The sequence below is a fragment of the Bidens hawaiensis genome, unplaced genomic scaffold (assembly GCF_021521415.1).
Source record: "Bidens hawaiensis isolate Kalapana, Puna unplaced genomic scaffold, B.hawaiensis_p1.1 tig00001179_1, whole genome shotgun sequence".
In the NCBI taxonomy this organism is placed as follows: domain Eukaryota; kingdom Viridiplantae; phylum Streptophyta; class Magnoliopsida; order Asterales; family Asteraceae; genus Bidens; species Bidens hawaiensis.
Genome location: NW_027491068.1, coordinates 4441573 through 4465083, shown reverse-complemented (window position 1 = coordinate 4465083; position 23511 = coordinate 4441573). Strand labels below are relative to the sequence as shown.

Below are 23511 nucleotides of genomic sequence, written 5' to 3'. Positions count from 1 at the left end.
AACATAAGTTATTTATTTATTTTTACCAAATGGAAGATATCCTTAACACCAAACTTTATTTCATAGGCATACGCATTTTTTAAAACAAAAATTATAAAATCAATTATGTGCTTGTTGATCTCATCAGGCTTCTCTTGATTGATAAAGTGAGCTGCACCTTCCATTACTACTTCTTCCAACAATGGAATATCCTTCGTAAACTCACCACTCTTGTTGTAGTTCGGGGTATCAAGCATATGATAGGCAAGGTCCAACTCTCCAGCAACAAATTTTGTTGGCACCGTAACCATTGCACCTCTTCATGCTGAAGTATGTTCCCAGCTCCTGCCATCATGTAACCAAAACCAAATATATAATGGATGATTTCCTTTGCACGTACATGCATGTTAGTGATTTTAGTGTTATCAATACATTTTTGGTGGTCGAGGTTTACTTAAACCAAAGGGAAATAAGGATAAATATGGACATGATCAATTAGGAAGTGCGGAGTATACAGATATAGCTTGGTTTGTATTAAAAAAAAGTATACGTACACCGTCATATTTATTATGGCTGCAACTTGGAACGTTTCACTAAGTGTCATACCCTCGGCATGAATTTCATGAAGTATAACTTGTAGTTCTTGGACTTGGGTGATCACAGTCTTGGAGTCAACCATTTTAAAGTCGAAAAAACGGGCTACACCAAATTTCTTTGTTCCCGCATCTTCGGTTTTATACTTCTTGTCTAAAGACTCCCATAGTTCTTTGGCAGTCTTTATCCCACAATAGCTGTTATACAATGGATCCGCCAAACCATTGAGCACGTAATTGCGACATAGAAATTCAGAATGTTTCCAAGCGTCCAAAGCACTCACACTTTGGGCATCATCTTGGGCAGTGGGTATGGGGGCTGTTTTCTCCAATAACTGTGCTAAGTTCAAGGTTGTCAAGTAGAAAAACATTTTCTGCTGCCACCTCTTAAAGTGGACGTCCGTGAACTTTTCGGGTTTTTCAGCATGGTTAGCCATTGTGGTCGCTCCCACATTGGCTGGGGTGGTCAAATGGACAGCAGGGGTAGCATTAGAAGTGTTTGGGGTTGGTCCCGTCATTCTTGCACACAGAAAACAGACCAAGTTAGTAACTTAGAAAAAAAATTCAGAAAATTCTGAAATTTGCCAGATAAATTTATCCCGTGCGAGATAGCTTTATCTCGTGCGAGATAACAAAACCAGCCCAAAAAAGGAGCCTTTTCTGATTTCAGAATGCTAAACCAAGAACGAATCTGTCTAAGTCCAACTTTGAAGATCCAATTCTTGATTCTGAGACCAAAACAGAAAAGAAAAACTGTTTTTAAAACATATACTATTTTGAAACAAAACTGGTTTGAATCAAAATAGAATAATTTCTGAAAATTTAAACAAAGTTTTCACGATAAGCTATCTCGTGCTAGATAGCCAAAAACAGCCCAAAAAGGAGCCTTTTCTGATTTCACAATGTTAAACCAAGAACGAATCTGTCTAAGTCCAACTTTGAAAATCCAATTCTTGATTCTGGGACCAAAACATAAAAGAAAAAACTGTTTTTAAAACATATACTATTTTGAAACAAAACTGGTTTGGATCAAAACAGAATAGTTTCTGAAAATTTAAACAAAGTTTTCACGAAACGGTTTTAAAAATATTGTTTTAAGATTGTAGGAATCGAATTCGTGAATTGAGTAAATAAACAGAAAATTAACAAACAGTTTTATTACTCATACAATACAATACAAGAATCTGAAATACAATACAGAATCAAAGAAATAAACCAAATACAATACGGAAAAAAAAATATAAACGGTTTGGCTGAGGATCGTGTTAAACACGGGGCCCTTAAAACAATATTTCGAGTCTCCCAAGAGAACTCGTTGTTTCCCAGGGTATAACAGCCGGAGCAGTAGTACTGCCGGAGTTAACCGTAAACCTGAAAAAGGTTCGAATAAAAGAAACCAGAAATGTAGAAGAAGAAGAAGTTGGAAAAACCTTGCAACAATACTTGTGTTGTGTGTAAGGTTTGGTGTGTGTTGCAACTTAGTTTACCTCTCTATTTATAGAGGAAAAACAAGGAACAAGTTTTTCATCCCACCAATGTGGGAAACACCACTATAGTATTTTCTTTCAAATACACACAATCACACATCGATATCTCATTCATCAATGTCTATTAGTGTGCATCTGTTGTGTCATAACAACCTACTAATGCACACGTAACAAATTTTCCAACAATTAGTTCATACATTTGCATACTCAGATGCTGATAACTAAGCATAAGTGGTAACTTGGTATCATAAGTAGTTGAATTACTATTGATAAGAGATTTTACTCATGGCCATCCTATATATGAAACTATCAACTGTCGCTAGTTATAACTGCTACGAATCATCAAGTTAAACTTCCTGATGGTGCGTCCCCTAGTACCAGTGGCGGATCTAGGATTTTTTTCCAGTGGGTTCACTATTCGGATCAATCTAATGATTCGGGTCGGTTCGACAGTTCCGGTCGTTAAAGGTTTATCACATAATAAAAATTTCAACCTAATGCCTACAAATCAAATTTAAACACTACTAATTGTCTAAATCAATTAATAAATTTCAATATGATCATTCATTCATTCTAATTTCAACAAACAAATAAAAATGATTGAAACAAAACATGAATATGTGAAATATAAGCAGTAATTAAAACAATATCGTGAACTCGTGAAAGACCGAAGCCTGAAGGATTAATTGTCAATGGGCGGTGGAGGCGGAGGCGGGGGCGGGCGAAGGACAATGGCAGGGCAATGTGGGTGTTAGAATTTCCAAGTTCTATGGTGGCTGGCTACTGTGTTGTGTTCAAAGTTCTCTATGTTGGTCGGATGTGTGGAAAGGGCTAGATGAATATTATTGTTAAAAAATCAGGTAATTTGATGGATGAAATTTAACAAGCATGTTAACCAGAATAATTTAAAATGCTTATTTGTGTGCTTACATGCATCAGTCAGTAATGCTATACACTATATATAAACTACTGAGGGTAAGAATATCATACAAAATTAGGATCTGTATAACATACAAGATAAAAAAAAGTTAAAATCACCAAAAAAAAAAACTGCTTTGGATAAGGATTGAACAGACGTTCTCACTATGGGAAAGCAGGGTTTTACCACTAGACCAAGGCTCTATTAGAAGTACAAGTTCACTCACAATTTATATGTGGGTTTACTCTCATGTTTTTTATAGGAATTCTATATAAAATCCGAAACTCAGTGGGTTCCCGTGAACCCGCACTCACATATATAGATCCGCCCCTGTCTAGTACATGTTTTAATAACAAAATTACTTTATGATTTATTTGATAGAACATTTAAAGTAACATTAGAGATTAAAGTTTAGAAATATTATCAAACTATTTTAATTTGTAACCGTCACCATTCAAAGAGAATCAAACCCACTAATCCCCAACTTTACATATAATTTGTACTAGGTTATAACCCGTGTACTACACGGGACTAAACATCAAACATTTTCAAATTAAAAATAATTTATAATAAATGATACATATTATATTTAACAATATTCAATTTACAAATAACATATTAATTTCATACATGCATATCTTATCAACTTCTAAACACTCATATTCAAGACCTAAAGTAGTAGCCATTCATAACTCCAATAGGTTAAAACCTGCATATCACATGATATTGTTATAAAACAAAAACGACAAAAAAGTTATTAATAAATTTCAATTCATACAACTAAAATTAAAAAATATACAGTAATAAATGGAAACAAATATCCATATAGCAGTCAATTATATTTACAATTAATGAATCTTTAAATAACTTTTTGTATACAACATGTGTAATTTTACAAGTTATAAAGTTTGGCATTTGCCAATATGTGTCAATGATGCTAACGGTTAGCCCTGTGTACTCACCTCTTCTTGGTGGACATGCCTTCTATTTATGAAGAGTAACACATATTAGTGTGGCGTCTCAAATTAACAATATTACAATATAAATTTTATTGATAGTGGTTTTTGTACAACTCATTGGAGAAAAACCATTTTGATATGAACTCATTTGGCTCAAAACCAGTTTTGAACCGAAACAAAGTAAGTGCTTTTTAGAATCCGTTTTGACCCGAAACAAATTAATGTTTTCAGAAACCATTTTGACAAGAAAAAATTTAATGTTCTTGTAACCCGTTTTGACCCGAAACAAATTAATATTTGTTTAGAACAATTGTTTTGGCATGAACTCAATTTGCCCATTTGACAAACTTAGTTTTATCATATTCTAGCCCATAGTAACTCCCCCATTTACAATCCAAAAGAAACCCACTTCACTATAGCCTATATTTCACAAACCCAAGCATGTTGGATAAAACAGATATAAACATAGAAGCATTGCCTTTCATTTTTGGTTTCCTTTCTCCGTTTAGAGCTCAACTACCTAATGAAGGTTTTTTTTTTTTTTTCAAAAACTAAAGAACTATTATGTCAATCTTTATGGACAGTATTTGTTCCAAATTATGCATAGGTGCAAGGATTTTGTTTGGATGGGTGTCAGTAACACCCTTGATAATCGGACACAAATGTGCCTTTTAGTTGCAGTAAAATACAATTTATATTAATATAATTAACTTAATATACCTGCTCATACGTAAATGAGAGATGGATTAGGCATAGTGAAATATGAATCCGAAACAACCCCTTATAATATGGATTAATCTAGTGAGGTAAAGATGAAATATTGGTTTTTATTCATTTAGAATTTGACCCTATCCCCCTCTTTAGAAGCATTTACCATTACCAAGGTCAAATTTTCAAATATCATTATGTAATTGTTGGTATTGATCTTCACTGCGCAAATTTCGGTCAATACCAACAGAGATTTGGTGTAATGATTACAAGAACACCTCTTCCATATAAAACTCTTACCAATAATAATATCTGCAAAGAAGGTGTCCTCCGTTTCACCGCTGCAATCAAGGAGATTCAATATATAACATCAAACAATAGGAATTAGAAGATCAAATGCTATGCAAAAGATAGAGATGAAAACAAAATGTTGAATGCAGTTTCCTAAACCTACGTTCACTATCTATTCTAGTGAAGCCATGTGTCATAATAAGAATGTGAAGTGAAAATAAAAGAGGGGCAGTGTGTGATTGACAGATGTCCTAAAAAACTCTCTTTTATTATAATAGTAGATTAGTATTACTTACAAATGAAAAGCTCGGTAATAGTTGAGTCCACCAGTAATTCCACCCGCCTTTTCGTGTTGGCTAGCGAAGTATTCAATATCTTCTTCCGACAACCAAGGCGGTAAGGTTTCCGGAAGCGGTGTATATAGAAATCCTGTACCTTTAGGGAGATAAAGTGGTCTTGGATCTCGTAATGTCAAGAACTTTTTCATTAACGTCTCATAACTCATTTTGATTTTTGCTATCTCACTTTCAATATCACCCGGTTTCTACAAACATAAATACACAACATTAATCACAAGAACCAAACTTTAAAGATTGAACAACACATACTGTTAAAAGAGTTTTTTCCTTTTCGATTTGCTGCCGATACCACCACCACCACCACTACTACATTATCTGGTTTATAATTTAATTTCCTTTGTTAATTGTTAGTTATTACTCTATATATCCATGGTTGGATTATTAGGAAACTTATTCACGTTTTATAATATATTTATAATTAGTCGTTTAGCTTTATAACTATTATTTTCCATTATATAAATTAATAATCTTTCTCGAGTTGAGTTATCATTTGTGTTTTGACCTTTACCAAACTTTTTCTATACATGTATAAATAGATACGTTTTTAATTTATTCAATAAATTATATAAAACGTTGTTCATGAAAATATAAGGTAAAATGCTAAAATGTAACAAAACGATAACCAAGTTATAGATACCTGAAATCTGCACACATAGTAATCATCTCCGTACTCACGTCTTAGAAACTCGGCCAGGTCTCCCTTTGGGTTCCAAGGGAAAAAAACCACACTAAGGTTAACCAAAGCTTTGACTCTATCGGGCCGAAACAAGCACAAGTGCCAAGCAATAATCGCACAGGGAATAACGCACGTTTTTTTATGTTAGCAAATCTAGTGGTGCTCCCAGCCAGGTTAGCTTATCCACTATATCCTATTAATTATTTGTTACTTAACAAGGCTCAAAAAGGATCCAATGAAGTAACAAGTTTCAAACAACTTTAAATCACATTAAATTGACAACCCAAATTTCAATCAAGACGTACTCAACCTAGTCACGCAAATAAGCCATTAGACATTAAACATCTTAACACTTAACTTTCGCGTTTCAGTTTTCAATTTAAATATAAAGATAAAAATACAAATGCCATAAGTCGGCAAAAGTAAAAATCAGAACTCCAACCATCAAACGTGTTGTCTGTAGACACTAAACTAAAACCACAGGGATCAAGAATTCTAGAGTCGACCGTTAAGATTATGGGTTGGAGCCAAGTATTTTGGTGAATAAATATTCAAATAGATGAATTCTTAAAAGTTCTGGGGTTGAGTTCAAATAAATACAAAAATTGCCTTCTAAAAAATAGATGAATTTTAGATTGATAGGCACTCAGTAAAGTGTTAGTGTTAGAATATTGGGTCTTTAGTTACTTCAATTACATCATGTCATGCAGACACTACCTCATTTCCATATACTTTTTATACTAGATAAAAAAATGTGGAGCATGGTTCCACATACCACACGACGTGAAAACTGCCCCATCATTACTACTTAGCGGAAAGTGTTCTTTGCGGAGAAGACAATGTTTATTAATTATTGATGATATTGATTTTTTTGTTATTGATGAATGAAGTTTTGACTTTTGACATAACCTAAGTCAATAACTAGCTAGCTAGTTTTATTTAGAAGTTGACATAATAGAAAGTAAAGACAAGATGTCAATGTGGAAACTAGCGACCTTATTCAAACACTTTTTATTCTGGTACGCATTCTAAGACCTTTGACTATTTAGTTCTTAGTTTGTGGAGAAAACAGTATGCTCTCGGTCTCCCTGTTGGTTTCCAAGTTTTGAGCCTGCTTAGGGGACATCTGGTACGCGTTAGTGATCACATCAATTGGCATGGCTCGGAACACAAATGTGTACCCTTCTATCGGGCTCTTCATTGGAGATTTGTTGGTCTTGAACGCCACCCACTTGAACCCATTTTCACCGGCTCGAGCTGTTGACACGGAAAACTGTGGAACTACAACAATGTCACCCGTGCTCACTTTCTAGTCAAACACGGCTTTACTGTGATTTGACACGGTCTCGAACTGAGCATCACCACTGAGCACATACAACATGGTGTTGTAAGAATAAATATATGGATATGTATATTTATGTATGGTCATCATGATCATTTATATAATAATATATCAAGGTTAATTAATTATATCTTATTATTATATTAGCTAGGTAATTTTTGATGGATCAAATTGACATTTCTTGCTAATCAAGAGTTTCCCCTTGGGTGTATATAAATATATGGAGAGGCTAATTAACATCATACAACATAACCTAAAAACCTGACATTATATTTTCGTCACCCTCTCTCCCTCTATATTATTTGGTTTCTCAAGAACCCTAATCCCCATCACTAATATACATCATAAAGGGGAACTCGACAAAGCTGACTATCATGTCGTCTGGATCTTTCTCATTAGCCATGGCTTCTGTCTCTGCTGTGACAAGTATGTGTTAGTTGTAGGTTTATCATAATATTCATGTTTTCTATTACACTTATGAAGAACTGATCAACATGTGATATCAAGAGCGATGTTGACTAATCAGTTCTTCATGTCTTCCATTAACTCAGGATCGAAACCGGAAGAGATGGACTAAAACCTGAAAAAACCTACAATTTTCGGTGTTTTATTAACTCGTTTTATTTTTGTATTATTATTAAAATCCGAATATAAGAAACCGTAATAATTTTTCGGTTTGAAAACTCATATATGATATAAACTGACGGTTTTTGAAATCTGATAAATTAATGATCTCCGTGTTCATCACAGGTTTTCTAAAATCTAATATAATCAGGTTCAAGATCTGGATTGTTATAATGCTTTACTAAATTTTAATTAAAATTTAGACCAAGATATTTTGAATTCTGAAAACTTAATAAAGGATTTTTGAAAATAATCAAATCTTGGATAAACAAACAATCCCTAAGAATTCAGATTAAACATTATCAAGTAACTGTTCATCAACTTATGGGTGTGTGTTTACGGTTAAAATAGTTTTCGGAAAACACTGAGTTTCTGAAAACACTAAAACTCGAAAACACACCAAACCAGAAAATTCATATTCCCGAGACTAAAATTTTTTCATGAATAGGACACTAAAATTTTTTCGCGCTAATAGTTAGTTTGCTATTAACTAAACCAATGTTTTGTAAATACTTAAAATATAAACATGCATATTAATTAATTTTACAAAATATATAAAAAGCTTAACTTGAATGAATGATGATGTACACTTCTGCCCAAAGATGATGTGATACATCTAACATATCGTTCAAGTCTAATACAAGCTATGTTAGTTTAGCTTAAACATGATTTAAATATATCACTTCTGCCCAAAGGTGACATGATAAATCTATATCAAGCAAAACTATTCGTGGGTAATTAAAATGGTTGTCTCACTTCCGCCCAAAGGTGATGTGTTACAATTGTTTTGCACATATACTTAAATAAAATTTAATTCGATCTGCGCAAAGGTGATTTACATTTTATTTAAGTATAATTTTTAACTATATTAGTCTATTATTTTGATGTTAATAATAAACATTTATTATCACAGCTTCATAATTTAAATGGTTCTTATCTATGCCTGCATTAGTTTAATTTTCACCTAGTTCACTCTAAGTTTCTTCTAGTTTAGTATCTTAACATTCTCATATAAATTCCAATAACTGTTTCGAATGATGGAATCACATCATTAATTGGAGATAACTTTGCTGCCTGGATGACTCTCTTATGCTTAATCTCGCCTTCCAGGATTTTGACTTTGCTCTAAACGAGGATGAACCTCCAGCACTAACCGCTGAAAGCACTCCTGCACAACACTTATTGTTCGAAAAATGGAAGAGATGCATGGGGATCAGTGTTGGTTACTTTCGGATCAATGAAGGGATTAGACATGGAGATCAGTGTTGGTTCATTGATTAATCAATGAACCCTTCCGGATCCAAACTAGTCCCATCAAATTCTGGGATATCAGTTCGGATCCCAGCATCCCAAGTCCCAACGCCGGTTACCATCTCCATGTTCTTGCCTAGGTCCCCTCTCATACCCCTCTTCGGAAGACGAACCATTATTACCAAAAAATGGAATATCAAAGTCACGCCCCTCCCTGTTTTCAGGGGCCTGTCTTCTACGATTCATCAAGTCAGCCATTCGATCAGTGAGTTGATCGACCACTTGAACCAATCGTTGCTCCACCCATGCGATTTTGTGCCTAATCTGTTAATTCAATGTCCCTGCAACAAACAACATTTTAATGCCCTTTTGATCCAACAATGAAATAATAAAAAAATCATAATCAATGTGTAACGATTGCGAGTATTTCACCTGATTAACTCCATGAGAAAATACTACAGGGACTGGATGATAGCTGCAAAAACACCAAATTCAGTATATAAATCAACAATACCAGTTTGTTATTAACTCATGATTATTGGTTGTTTAAGAAGTTGAAAGAATTTATATAACTCACCAAAACAGAAAAACACACGAAAACTGGATAACTACCGATTATATTACTTATATTATACTCAAAAACATCTCTTAGGCATAACTCGTGTTTCTCTTAATGAAACACTAACTCGGTTCATATATATATATATATATAGGCTAGCAAATCTTAGCTAACAAAAAATTCTTAACAACCCTAACTTGTTTATTCTGTACTAATTAATTTCTATACATTTAAAATACATTTATATATTAACAATAAATAAATTAAATCTCAGCTCGAGCTCGAGTGCACTACCTTAAATGAGCCAAAGCTCGGCAGTTGCTCAACGAGTTCAAACTTAGAAATACACAAGGCTCGCTAAGGCTAAACGAGCCCAAACGATCTGCTCATACAACTATACAAGGCTTGACCTTTGGCTCAATAACTAAATGAGCTTTATTTAAGGCTCGGGCTCAGCTCGTTTACACAAAAATTGGATAACTCCCAATTATATTACTCATCAGAAACATAACTCAAAAACGTCTATTACACGTAACTCGTGTTTATTTTAATAAAATCCTAACTCAATTCATCTAACTATGATAAATTTGATAGAAGACAAATATAGGGCGTACTTGTGGGCGTTGTAATCATGTTCTAAATCAATAAGTTGCCAAGACGATGCGGTCGAAGAGGCGGTGCGTTCAGTTACAGTTCCGAACCGTCGAAAGCTTCCAATGTTGTTCTTGATTCTGTTTGATAAAAGTTGTAAAGAGATTCTGCTAGCCATATGTCACGATTTTACAAAATTACCTGAAACTTGACTCAAGTTGTTCTGTCCTAAATAAAATAAAGCAGTATGGATAAACAAAATGTACAAACATGCTTCTGCGGATTTGAAGTTTAAGACCAAATATACATCCGCAACTTGATCAAGAATCTCCTGTGAAAAAAGTACAAACTTTAGCTGTTTCTTAAACAAATATTAAAATAACATCAAGCACATATCTATAAATCCCAACTTACCGCTTGTGTTCTTGTTCTAGGAATACCATCAAGAATGAAGCCAGCTTCACCCCTGTTAAACCCTTCTTCCAACCTCTTTGATAACAAACCAAAAATCACCTCCTCTGGCACAAGCTTGCCTTGATTCACAGCATTCGCAATATAATTTTGATTAATAGAAACATGAATATACAAATCTCAATCTGATATGCATAAAACAATTTCAAATGAACACAGCCGGCTTTGAGGAGGGTGACCGCTCTTAGACCGATCACCAAGGTTACCCCGAATTTTTAATGAAAAAAAAATGTATTTTTGAAGTTTAAACCCATTTACCCAATTCATTTAGGCCATTTTTTATAATTTTTATTTTGCACAATCAAATGATAACTAATAAGACTATTTAAAAATTTAACTGTTTAAACTTTCCAATTTTTTTTAAGAAAAAACATTTTACTAAAAGACCAAACTTTTTCTTGCCAAATTTGTAACGATTCTCAGAGACGGCCTAGAAAATAAATCCCTATAACAAACCCTAATTGTCCAATACAATAGCTTAACAAATAATCAAACTTCAATAAAATTAAACCAACAAAACAAATAATCATCATAATTTAACAAATACATCCACATCAAACAAACAAACATGTTTATATAAAGATGATCTAGGGTTAAGCTCCTTAACGAACTAGGGTTCCCATAGAAATATGCGGTACTTTGAGAAGCTGCGAAAGCTTCTGGGCGTACATTTGCCTGTTGGTCAAGGGATCACCAATCACAACCCACTGCACGCCTCTACCGGACACCGATCCCAACGAATGCCATGGCGGTGATGGCGTCCATGGTGGTGATGGCTTAAATCTTCTAATTTTCAAAATTTATGACTTCATTTTAATGACTAGCCCAATTGTGCGTCATAAATCGACACGTGTCATTGTGCGCATGTCAAGAAAGAGCTTTTTATCAACAATGAACTTTTTATTCACCGTTGACAAAAGAGCAAACACAAATGATACCACATGGTATATCATAACATGCAGTAAACACTACATGAAAAAACAACCATACACAAAATTCAAATTATCACATACTTATATGATTGTATAAAAACTATCATACACAAATTTGATCAACCAAAAAGTCACAAGACTTAAAGAAAACTTTCTATAACACTATAGAAAGAGAATCAGAAGAACAAAGTCTCATTAAGACAGAAAAAACATCACGTGTTTCTACAATATTATCAGAATCATATCCGATAAGAAAAATAAAAAGCCACACAACTTCTAAAGAACTCTGAATAATCAGAAAGAAACATCATATGTTTCCACAAAATTATTAGAAACACATCTAATAAGAAAATAAAAGCCACACATCTTTTAGAGAACTCAGAACCACATTTGAAAACAAGATATGTGAAAAACTTAAAGACTAATTTGTCATGATCAAAAACTTTTACAACTTTACAAGCATATAAGAAGAGAACTTGAAAAGAACATAAAGACTAATTTGAATCAAACAAAAACTTTTACAACTTCACAAGAAATACTGAATCACAAGATTCAGAAACAAGTCTGATAAAAATAAGAGTCACACGACCCTTAATCAGACAACAATTTTACAGCCAAAAAATAACTTTGATTGTACAAAAATCACATGATTTTGCAACAAAAAACATCTCACGTGATAAAAATAACAAGGTCGTCAAGAATCAAGAACAATCTTGAAGCTATTATTGATTAAAATACTAGGTTATAACCCGTGTACTACACGGAGCTGAGAATTAAAATATAATCAATGTGAGAACTTCATTATCATATTATCTCCTCATTTTAAATTTATAAAGTTATTATACATTATATCATTAAGTCATAAACTATCATTTTCAACTTTTTAAAATTAAGGCAAAATTATGCATTCAGTAAACAATTTGTTCAAAACCATCAAACCTCAACCAACTAAACTGAACCATAAAACCGTCAAAACCAGCCCAATTGATGATCAAGAAATATGGTGAAAGTAATCACACACACGAAAAAAAAGGTGTTGTCTTCTAACCATGTAGTCTTAAAAATACATAAATAACCACATAGTCTTACAATCAAAAATAGTGTAGACAATAAGAGAAATTCAAAGCTAAACAATTAATACCCATTTGGCATGCCATGTCGTCAACTTCTTTCAAAGAGAGCCTAGCAATATCCCATTCTCCATTACGCTAAATGTAGAGAACTAAACATCACTAAAACATGCTAGCTTGTCAATGTTGTAGCTTAGATAGCAAAGAATCACCAACAAAAGTCAAACTTCAGTAATATTAATTAAACCGGAAAAATACACACCCAGTTCATCATTAATCAAGAAACCCAACACATGCAAAGCTAACAAAAATCATTATAAATCAAACACATTCTTATTTTAGGTTACCCGTGGCAACAAAAATGTCAAAGCATACATTAAAAATGGAAAGACCACCCACCAAAATCAAGTTTTATTCAGGAGTAACAATAATAAACGACGCCATAGATTTGTAGAGAAACTTGTTTTAATTCGGTTCCAAGCTCTTGCCCGATCTTATATTTACACCACAAAACACATTATCATAGATTTAAAGTAATGAAATGAAAACTTCGTGAGTTTAGAAGAATATGATGAATATGCTAAGTAATTTCAAATTACATAAATATAAATGGGCCGTTTCCGTTTATGATTTATTTTTAAATGTCAAAAGGGTTATGCAATAATATTTAACTAAATTAAAAAAAAGTCCAATGGCTTGAAAGTCACCGAGCATGCAGTCTATCTTTTCCATTCCTGGCGAAATAGGTGAGTCACGTCGAATAAGTATCCCAGGTCATACGGTGTTCGGCTCAGATTGGGTTCGGGTCAAAACGGGCCAATTTGAAAACGATTCAATTTGGTTAGGGTCAAAACGGGTTATGTCCAAAATATGTTCAAGTCATAATTGGTCATGGCTAAATTCATTTTAAGGTCATGACCAAAATTTTCAGGTCAAAACAGGCCGTTTTAGAAAAGAAAAAAGAAACAATATTTATTTTAATATGCATATAAGCAAACACCAAGTACCAAAGCAGATCCAACAAAATATAATTCAAAAAGATTTCTATGACCCAAGACATGAAAACATCAAATCTCTTTGTAAGCTAAAATTATGATAACCTAATAATTCAAAAAGATTTCTATGACCCAAGACATGAAAACATCAAATCTCTTTGTAAGCTAAAATTATGATAACCCAGTAATATCTTTGGAACATCTACACTGGAAAATGATAAATTTGACACGTTAATTGAAAATGATGTGTGATCTGTTTACTAAAAACAACATTTTGACCCGCTTGCTAAAATTATATATTTTGACCCGTTAACTAAAAATGATAAGTTTGACCCGTTTAATAAAAATGAGAAGTTTGACCCTATCTTACCTTAAGATCTACCTGAATGTAAACATTGGCCCGTTTTGACACAACTCCATTTTGGTCAGAACCAAACCCGATCCATAACCAAAAAGTGACATAATTGCTACAACATTGTTTCCAATTGTTCCTCAAATTAAAGCGCATTTAACTTTCTTGAAATGTTTACGTGATATGAATGTTGCAGCCATACATGCAAGGCCATGCTCACTAAGACTGGTCCACACAAAGATCAAGGAATTTTTAGTGTGAAAAACTTACCAACAATCTGTGACAAATGATCTTCTGCATGACGAAACGCATCCAGGTTCCTTATTTAGCTTGTTTCGCACCCATGATGTTAAATGTATTGATTCTTTTACAATACTTTACGCAGCCTGCGATTTTAAGAAGAATTAAACAAAAAATTAAAATTAAGTTAAATTGAAAACAACCATCATGCAACTACCTAAAGGCGTTTTGTAAATAAAATTATGTACAATTAAGTATATAATGAGTTTAATGGTATTTTGGTAACAGAATAATTTGATTGAGCATAAATCAATCAATTTAAAATATTACATATTTAAAATAAATTCCATAACTATGTCAAAAAAATTATGGAGTTAACATAAATAAGTTGAACCAGGAAGTGATGATACCTGATATAAAGCGGGGGAGATTAGTATCAGCATTATATGATCTGTAACACTTGCAGATAAAATTAAAATCATCATAGAAGATCGATAGCGATCTGGTGGATGCCTTAATCATCATTATATGATCTGCAACACTTCAAACAATCACTTTATCATCATCTTGACTGTTATTTTAAGAAGAAAACAAATTAGTTATTGTATCATCAATCAAGTTATAATAAACAATCCTTTTAAATAACTTTTTTGTTCTTTAGTCATACATGAGATGCTCACCAATTACAACATGAAGACATTCGTTTAAGTAAAACCACATAGAATGTTCACCAATAAAAAAACAACACGAGTCATTACTTAGCACAATTATCGACAATATGCAAGTTGAATCAAACATGATTAAAAGATTGAAAAATATAAATCAACTTTTTTACAGCAATCAAGAACATAGAAATGAGGAAAATAACAAAAATTTGTAAGTAGCCTGTGATAATTGAAAATGCTTTTATCTACAAATCAATAATTCACATCAACTTTGGAGTTCATATGTATCATATTGGAACTACCGATATAATTTAACAAAAACATATAATAATCAACAATATGAAACAAACTCTAATAAACAATATGGAACAAACTCTAGATCACAAGCTAATGTCACAAGTTAATAATCAATAAAGTCAGAAATACAACAAATCTAAACCAATATATGAAAATTTGCAAAGAAATTTCAAAATACCTGAAGCAATCGAACAATGATGATTGGAAACATGAAGATACTGATTCGTTTTTTAGCATAGATCCACACAAGAAAACGAAGGATAACGATTTAGGGTTTTGAAGATAGTGATTCGTTTGTGAGCATAGATCCACACAGGAATCAAAATCGGCTAAACCTATAATGGTTGTTAAACAACTGTTTAGATATCTATACTGTGATAGAAATCCTGAATTGAAAAATAGAAAACCAACCCCAATGCTAATAGCCCCCAATTTGCTAAAGCGTTAAATGAACAAAGACTTCAATTTGAAAATACAAACACAATTTAAATTAAAAAAAAGATTAATTTTCAAATCGTAGAATCAAGTATGCCTAAATAAATGAGTAAAGCAACCTAATCAACTGAAACAAATGATTATGAACTGAATCCAAATTAAAAAAATAACGGCTAAACCTATAATGGCTAAACCTATATATTTAAATTAAACTGTGATAGTAATCGAAGAAAGGCATACCGACCGACATAAAAGTTCCGATTGAATGGTAACGATGGCGAGGAGAGGAAACTGGAAGGTGATTTTGAATATGGCCGGATCTGTGGTGGGAGGCGGTAACGATGAGACGTGGATGATGGCGAAGATGATGATAAGATGGCGGAATTTGTGGTGGGCTGCAGATACACGATGAAGAAGATGATGAAGACATGTTGATGATGAAGATAAATTTAGGGTTTGGAAAAGATAAAATGGATATTTTGTGAGATAAAATGGGTTGGATACCTAGTTTGGAAAAGATGTTTTTTGAGAGCGGGAATTGGTGAGAAATAATGTGGTAAGGAGATGACACGTGGCACGAGGAAAGTTTTATTTATTTATTAGTATATATATGAACCACACGGTTAATCCAACCAAAGAACAAAGTTTACAAGATCCTACAACCATGAGACATAGTCATGAAGACCATGTAAACAACAATGAAAAAACAATCGTGGCGCCAAGTCCAGCCACAATTTAAAACTTACAGCTTACAAACTGAACTTTTTAATAAACTTTGAATACAAAATTTAACATTTCACATTACAGATATAAAACATTTCTCACATAGAAGAATGAACCACAAGGTTGTGACAACATTCAAGAATAATCTCGAAATTACATATAGTTAAAAAACAAACCACGTGTTTCAATCAACAAGACTAATATTCAATCTAATTAACACTTTTGACCGAAAAAACAAGGGTTTTAATGCAAAACATGAAACAAGACAGGACTACCAAGAAAACACTTATGCAAAACTTATGTGCTAGATTACAAGTAGGGGTGAGCAAATTAACCGTCATAACCGCAAACCGAACAATAACCGACATAACCACCGATTTTAACCGATAACTGATATAACCGATGGGTCGGTTTAACGAATTTTTGAAAACCGCCAAATGTGGGTCGGTTTTGGTTAATGTTAATTCCAAACCCGCCATAACCGAACCGCCCCATTTATGTAACTTTTACACTTATTTCCGTTAGTCCGTTACAGAAAAAGTTCTCCACACCTACTAGGATATAATCCAATAATAATAATAATGGTGATATAGGTTCCCATATTCATTCTTATGTTCCAAAATTGTCGATCTAAATTTCCATAAAAAGTCAATTAGATATGTATATTCTATAAATTGCAGTAATAAAAAAATATATTTGAATTCCACAATACAAATAGCGACTATTTAGTGTTCACAATCATACGGAAGGATTGTTTATTTAATCACAGTTAACCGACCCATAACCGACTCGTTATAACCGTTAAAACGGATTAACCGAAACCGCCATGACGGATCGGTTATGGTTATCTATTAACCGCTATATCGGTTATGGTTATGTGTTTGGCCAAAATCCGCCCCAAACCGACCCATGCACACCCCCAATTACAAGAACAAACACGATTTTATTAGACTAGATAAAAGTTTTTTTTTTTTTTTTCAAAAACCTTCTCAATAGAGGACGCACTAAAGCGATAAGCAAATACAAATAAAAAATTAAGAAACAAAACCTAAGACAAACAAAACCATATTAAGATCACATTTGAAAAAACATTATTTTTAGTAAAACCTTAATTGAAGAATAAAAAACCCATATGAAGAAAATAAGGAGCAATTAACCAAGACAAACGATAACATGGTCACCCTTATCATAACTAGAGTTACAGATTTAAGAGTCAACAATAAAATGAAGACACACAAAAAACAATCAACACGTGAGTTATTTTATGAATAATGAAAACACATAAAGTTCATTTAACATTTTCTTCTTTGTTAAACTTTTGACAACCATACTGAACCAAAAGAGCTTAATATCTCAACAAGTTTGACTGATCATGATGAAAATAAAGCGAACCTCAAATCCTTGGAAAGACTTGTTCACCAAATGGATGAAACAAATACAACACAGGTTAGATTTTTTTTTTTTTTTTTCTTTTTGTAAAACTAGACTTAACTGCTATTTTGTAACACCAAATATTTTTGTCTGAACTATAGTTGTTTATTGAATCTATGCTGGTTTGTCACAAAATTGGTTCTTTGTATTATGAAGAAATTACAAAAAGTTGTTTTTTTTTGTTGTCCAAAAAAATCTGATGTTTTAATTGTTGATAAAGGGATATCTTTGTTGAATACTCATTTGTTCATTAAAAAGGTTTTCTGATTTTTTTTTGGAAATTGTTTGAAATAAAAACATTTGTTCAAAAGATACCTAATATGCTTTTCTTATAATTTGATTTGCTTATAAGTCAAATGTATTGTTAAATCAACATGCTGCCATGTGAAGATTGTTAGTTTTTGTTTGGTTATTTGGATATCAGATTGAGGGGGGTGTTAAAATATGTAGTGCATTCTTTCAATTTGTATCCAAAAGGTATGTAGACTTATAAATGTTTATTTGTGTTTTGTGCATGGGCTTATGCTGATTAACGAACCTGATGGAACTATGAAGGATATGGGCTTGTGGCAGTTCGTGGGCTTAAGTTTGATGTCTATATCTGGTGCACCAAAAAGGGGGAATACAAGAAAAGTAACATGGTTACATTCAGATTTGATCTTCGTCTCTATTATTCATCAAATAAGGGTTTTATCACTCAATATTAAAGGGTCAATCTACATCAAATCTACTAGAGGGATCATCAGTCGTTCGACATTTTGGTTGTATATCAGAACGGTTATCTATCGTATTAGTTCGGATTAGGTATTGTTTCGGTTTTATGATCTAAGGTTTGCAATTGTATTTTGATCGTCTCTTTCGTGTTCTTGAGCGATTATAATCATTCATCACAATGATGATTGATGTTGTTTGTTAGCTGTTGCCTTGATCGTTTTGTTGATTTCATATTCGGTTTGCTTTGTATCAAACATCTGTCTGTGTAACGAGTTTATCTTTTTGATTAATGAGAAGATTTTGAGTTTGTGACACTCGGTAAAGTGTTAGTGTTAGAATTTTAGTTTTTAAGTCATACTTCAATTAGATTAGATCATGTGATGTGGTGGAGTGGTCTATGGGTCGTAGATCATGTCATGCAGACACTACCTTATGTCCTATATATATTATGTACGAGATAAAAAAAATGTGGAGCATAGTTCCACATACCACACGATGCATGTGAAAACTGCCCCCGTCATTACTACTTTTTTAAACATTTGAAGAAACATGAAATGGATCCGGGTCGGATTCATGTTCAGATTCCTCGGTTTTCGAGATGAACGAACCACGACTCTGTCTTCTTCTCCGGTTACTCGAGATCTGTCATGGAAAAGTGGGTAAGTGGAGGTGACTGCTAAGAGTAAACTATTTTTTACATATACAAAAATATGTATGGGAGCCAAGGATCCAAGAGAATGTCCTTTCAAATGAATTTTGAAGGCTCCTTATATAGGGACTCCATGGCTACCATCATGAACCATAACCTTTATTGGGCCAGACCCGGTTAGGGGTTACCTCCACGAACCCCCAGCCCAATGGGCCTAATTAGTAGACAATAATAATAACGTAATAAACATAATACATTACGTAATAAATAAAAGGTCGTATTAGGTTTGACGTACCCTACACCTACAACATTAAAAGTATAACAATAAATAAAAATATAATAGTAATCAAACGTACAACAAAAAATACAATATACAATAAAATAAAATATAAAATAATAATAATAACAAAAATAGACTCTCTTGTCGTGAATTGTGACAATGTGATCCACTAAATCTAGTCAAAGATTTCTGTGTTTCTTGGTTGCCTATATGCCATTGATTAATAATTTTTGGTTGCTCGCTAACTTCTAAAACAGTTCCCCACCTCAAGCTCTTCTTGTTTGTAAAACTCACAAATGACTTGGCTTGATCCTCTAATATCCACGGGCGAATTCAGTATTGAGCTAGGGGAGCATATACACCCTTTTAAATTCGTATTTTATTCTATAAACTTCTACTATATTATGTTCAATTGTTCAAAGACCTCAAGTGCCCATCCGTGTTTTTTTAGTGCCCCAAACTCAACTTTCCAAGCCAACTTTGCAAACGTAAGTGTAATTTTTCTTCACAAAATAACAATTAAGCTTAAATTATTTAATTATCTAATCACTTCATCAATTAGTTATTAATATAGTGCTATATTTTGTTAGTTTAATGACTTAATCAGACATTTATAAAAGTGAGGCCAAAATATGATAGTATTCAAAGTATCATTTCTTTTTTATAATTGTACACTATTTAACTTAAAAAAATTATTTGTACATAAGAGCGCTTTGTGACCAGGGGCGGACCCACATAGGTCCGATCGGGGTCCCGGGACACCGATGTTTTTTAAAAATTACTTAGAGACGGTATATTAAATTTTGTAAGGACCCCATAAAAATTAATACTTGGAACCCATACTATTAAGATTGAACTGGTACAGTGGAAAGTCCCTTGTTTTACTTGTGAGATGTTGTAGGTTCAAGCCCCACCATACTCCTTTTTTGTTGTTTTTTTAATATCCTAGTCTTAGTTATTCAATTAGGGTATTTGTGCTTTTTGTTAGTTTCTCTCATATAGTCATTATCACCATGCAACATATATAATGTTAACATGGATTTTGCATATTCTTTTATTATTTACCTTGTGTATGTATATTATAATTAATCATTTATTTGTGTTAGAGTTATTTTTTCATGTTTTGGTCAATTATGTAAGACCATATATATAGATTATGTTCATGTTTTTCGGGTATGAATTAAAAGTGTATGTTTCATCTAGTTTGTAATTTAGATTCTTTCTACTTACTCGTTTCCAATGACACCATAGTTCCGTGTTTTATTGTGTTCCTCGCCTCGACCCGACCCGAATAACGACCGACCCGAAAAATTTTGTAAACCGGAAAAATTGGGACCCCATTGACAAAAAATCCTGGGTCCGCCACTGTTTGTGACGTAACAATTATGCAAAGATTTTTATCAACTGTAATATGTATTTTGTTATTTTTTTTTGAGAAAATTTATTGCTTACATTTCTATACTTGGCTTATTTAATGTAATTTCATTTGACCTGACCCATTTTGGTTTAACCCGTTTTAGTTTGACTTGACCCGTTATAGGTTGGTCGTTTTTTGCACTCACTGACAAATATTTTTAAATCCGTCACTGCTAATATTATGTTATGTTTAATTAAGAATGTTTTTTCTTCTATTTCGATATAAACTAGTATTTGATTAGTTGGATCACCACTAACGGTCTAACACTCAATGGAAAGTGATCGTAGTGGAGAAGACAATTGTTTATTAATTATTATTGATGATATTGATGTTTTAGTTATTGATGAATGAAGTTTTGACATGATTTTCTTTAATTATTAATGTTAATTAGCTCTGTCGCTTTAACAGAAAATAGAACTAATCCAAATATGACATAACCTAAGTCAACTAGCTGGTTTTATTTAGAAGTTGGCACAATAGAAAGTAAAGACAAGATGTGAATGTTGAAACTAGCATCGACCTTATTCATACACTTTTTATTCTGGTACGCATTCTAAGACCTTTGGCTACTTAGTTCTTAGTTTGTGGAGAAAACAGTATGCTCTCGGTCTCCCTGTTGGTTTTCAAGTTTTGAGCTTGCATAGGCGACATATGGTACGCGTTAGTGATCACACCAAGAGGCATGGCTCGGAACACCGATGTGTACCCCGCTATCGGGCTCTTCATTGGAGATTTGTTGGTCTTGAACGCCACCCACTCGAACCCATTTTCACCAGCTCGAGCTGTTGACACGAAAAACTGTGGAACTACAACAATGTCACCTGTGCTCACTTTCTGGTCAAACACGGCTTCACCGTAATTCGACACGGTCTCGATCTGAGCATCACCACTGAGCACATACAACATGGTGTGGCTGTTTGTTGACCATTGTAGCGAGAGTAATGCATTCTATACAACAAATCAATCATTTAATTAAGAAATTAAATGGGAATTAAGAAACCACATATATAACTCGGAAGATGTTTGTCAGAATACAGTAAATTATTTTTAATAATTTTAACTTAACTTTTTACACACAAACTGTATGCCTATGCTAAATATAATAAAAGAACTCATTAAACTATTTTTTTTGCATGTATTTTTTTCATTTCTAACCAGACATGTAGCAAATATTTATGTAATAAGTATAAATGAATGTATTATGCATTTATGCTTATATGCTTTATTTTTTTAGAATTTTAGAAGAGTCAACGTACATTTCAACCATTTGTTTATATATTATAGATTTTTTATAATAAAAAGTAATCGAGCTCACATTTTACATTAATATAATATAACTACTTACACAAATTAAATTTTAATAATATCAAATATGCATGCATGCATGCATTTGTAAAATAAAAGGTTAATATATACCGGTCGAAGGTATCCTTTCTCCGCACTAAGGTCCAGGTAAGACAGAAGCGGTAATTTGTGCTCGTTGACGGTATTGACCTTTCCGGCTTCCTGGGAAAAGATATCGGCTTCTCTTTGGTTATCCAAGTTGTAGAAGGCTTTTGAAGTGCATATGTTTTGGTCTTCAAGGCCGTTTGATAATTGTCGATCATCGAATAACATGGGTTCCTGGACCTTAACAATGAACCCTCATTCAGCGTCGGTGCCACCAGACATTTGCATGGCCCTCACGGTTTCTGGGTTGGAGTTGAAGGCTTCCGCCAGTATTGCTGTGTCGAAGCCGTTTAAAATATTATTACCGACGTAATAGTGACCTTGGTGTTCTCTGGACACTCTTCCGGCAAGGTGAAATGTCTACCAAAGAAAAGAAAGAAAACAAATTAACTTATAGCTAACTAATTAATTTAGGAATATTAGAGCAAGTTGCAGATGTCTTTACAAAGCCCCTGTCAACAAACAGATTAAGCTACAGGTCGTTTCCTGATCTTAACTTCGAGGAATATAACATCATTATACAATTAGTTATTGTTAGTCGGTAAATTGATTACGAACCCAAGGTATCATGTCCATCTGATTTGAGGGGTTGCTGAGATCATTAATTATGATGGAAACCGAATCTTGGTTCCCGTTGTTGTAGGCCCAATGAACCGTGCCGGCGGGAATGGCGATGACGTCTCCTTGTTTAACCAGAAATTCTTTTTGATAAGAGTCGCCACCAAAATCATACATCTCGGCACATCCGGGAAAATGTATTCCCATCACTCATTCCCCTGTTCATGTTTTAATTAATTTAAATATTAATTGCCTCAAATACAAATTAAATTAACATGCTAACTATGAGAATCAAATAGTGTAATTATATATACAACATAGTGTAATTATAATATAATGTAATTAAAACATAGTGTAATTACAGTATTACACTACAAGGTAATTACATAATCATTCAAATGTATATATAATTACACTACTTGATTCTCACTATTAACACGCTAATTTAATTTGTACGTTAACCCTCCCCCTAATAATTATATAACATCATATATA

At 33.1% G+C, this 23511-nt stretch overlaps 1 protein-coding gene and 1 pseudogene across 2 annotated transcripts; both read right to left on the bottom strand.

Annotated features, from left to right (window-relative positions):
• Positions 1-221: 221 nt before the first annotated feature.
• On the bottom strand, positions 222-6084 carry LOC143563466 (epoxide hydrolase 2-like). Its single transcript, XM_077051001.1, has 3 exons — positions 5933-6084; positions 5233-5480; positions 222-324 (listed from the first exon to the last, which is right to left on the bottom strand). The coding sequence occupies exons 2-3, from the start codon at positions 5439-5441 to the stop codon at positions 300-302; spliced, it is 234 nt and encodes a 77-aa protein (XP_076907116.1). The 5' UTR covers positions 5442-5480; positions 5933-6084; the 3' UTR covers positions 222-299.
• Positions 6085-21298: 15214 nt separating this feature from the next.
• On the bottom strand, positions 21299-23197 carry LOC143562992 (11S globulin seed storage protein 2-like; annotated as a pseudogene). Its single transcript, XR_013140585.1, has 4 exons — positions 23017-23197; positions 22426-22818; positions 21448-21957; positions 21299-21377 (listed from the first exon to the last, which is right to left on the bottom strand). The product of XR_013140585.1 is annotated as an 11S globulin seed storage protein 2-like (transcript).
• Between the last annotated feature and the right edge of the window lie 314 nt (positions 23198-23511).

What these genes read in the sequence shown, in the direction of transcription:
- LOC143563466 (XM_077051001.1), bottom strand. Translation starts at nt 5,441, where the DNA reads ATGAGTTATGAGACGTTAATGAAAAAGTTCTTGACATTACGAGATCCA. An exon ending in TATTACCGAGCTTTTCATTT is followed by an intron (nt 325 to 5,232) that starts GTAAGTAATACT and finishes ACATGATGGCAG; the next exon opens with GAGCTGGGAACATACTTCAG.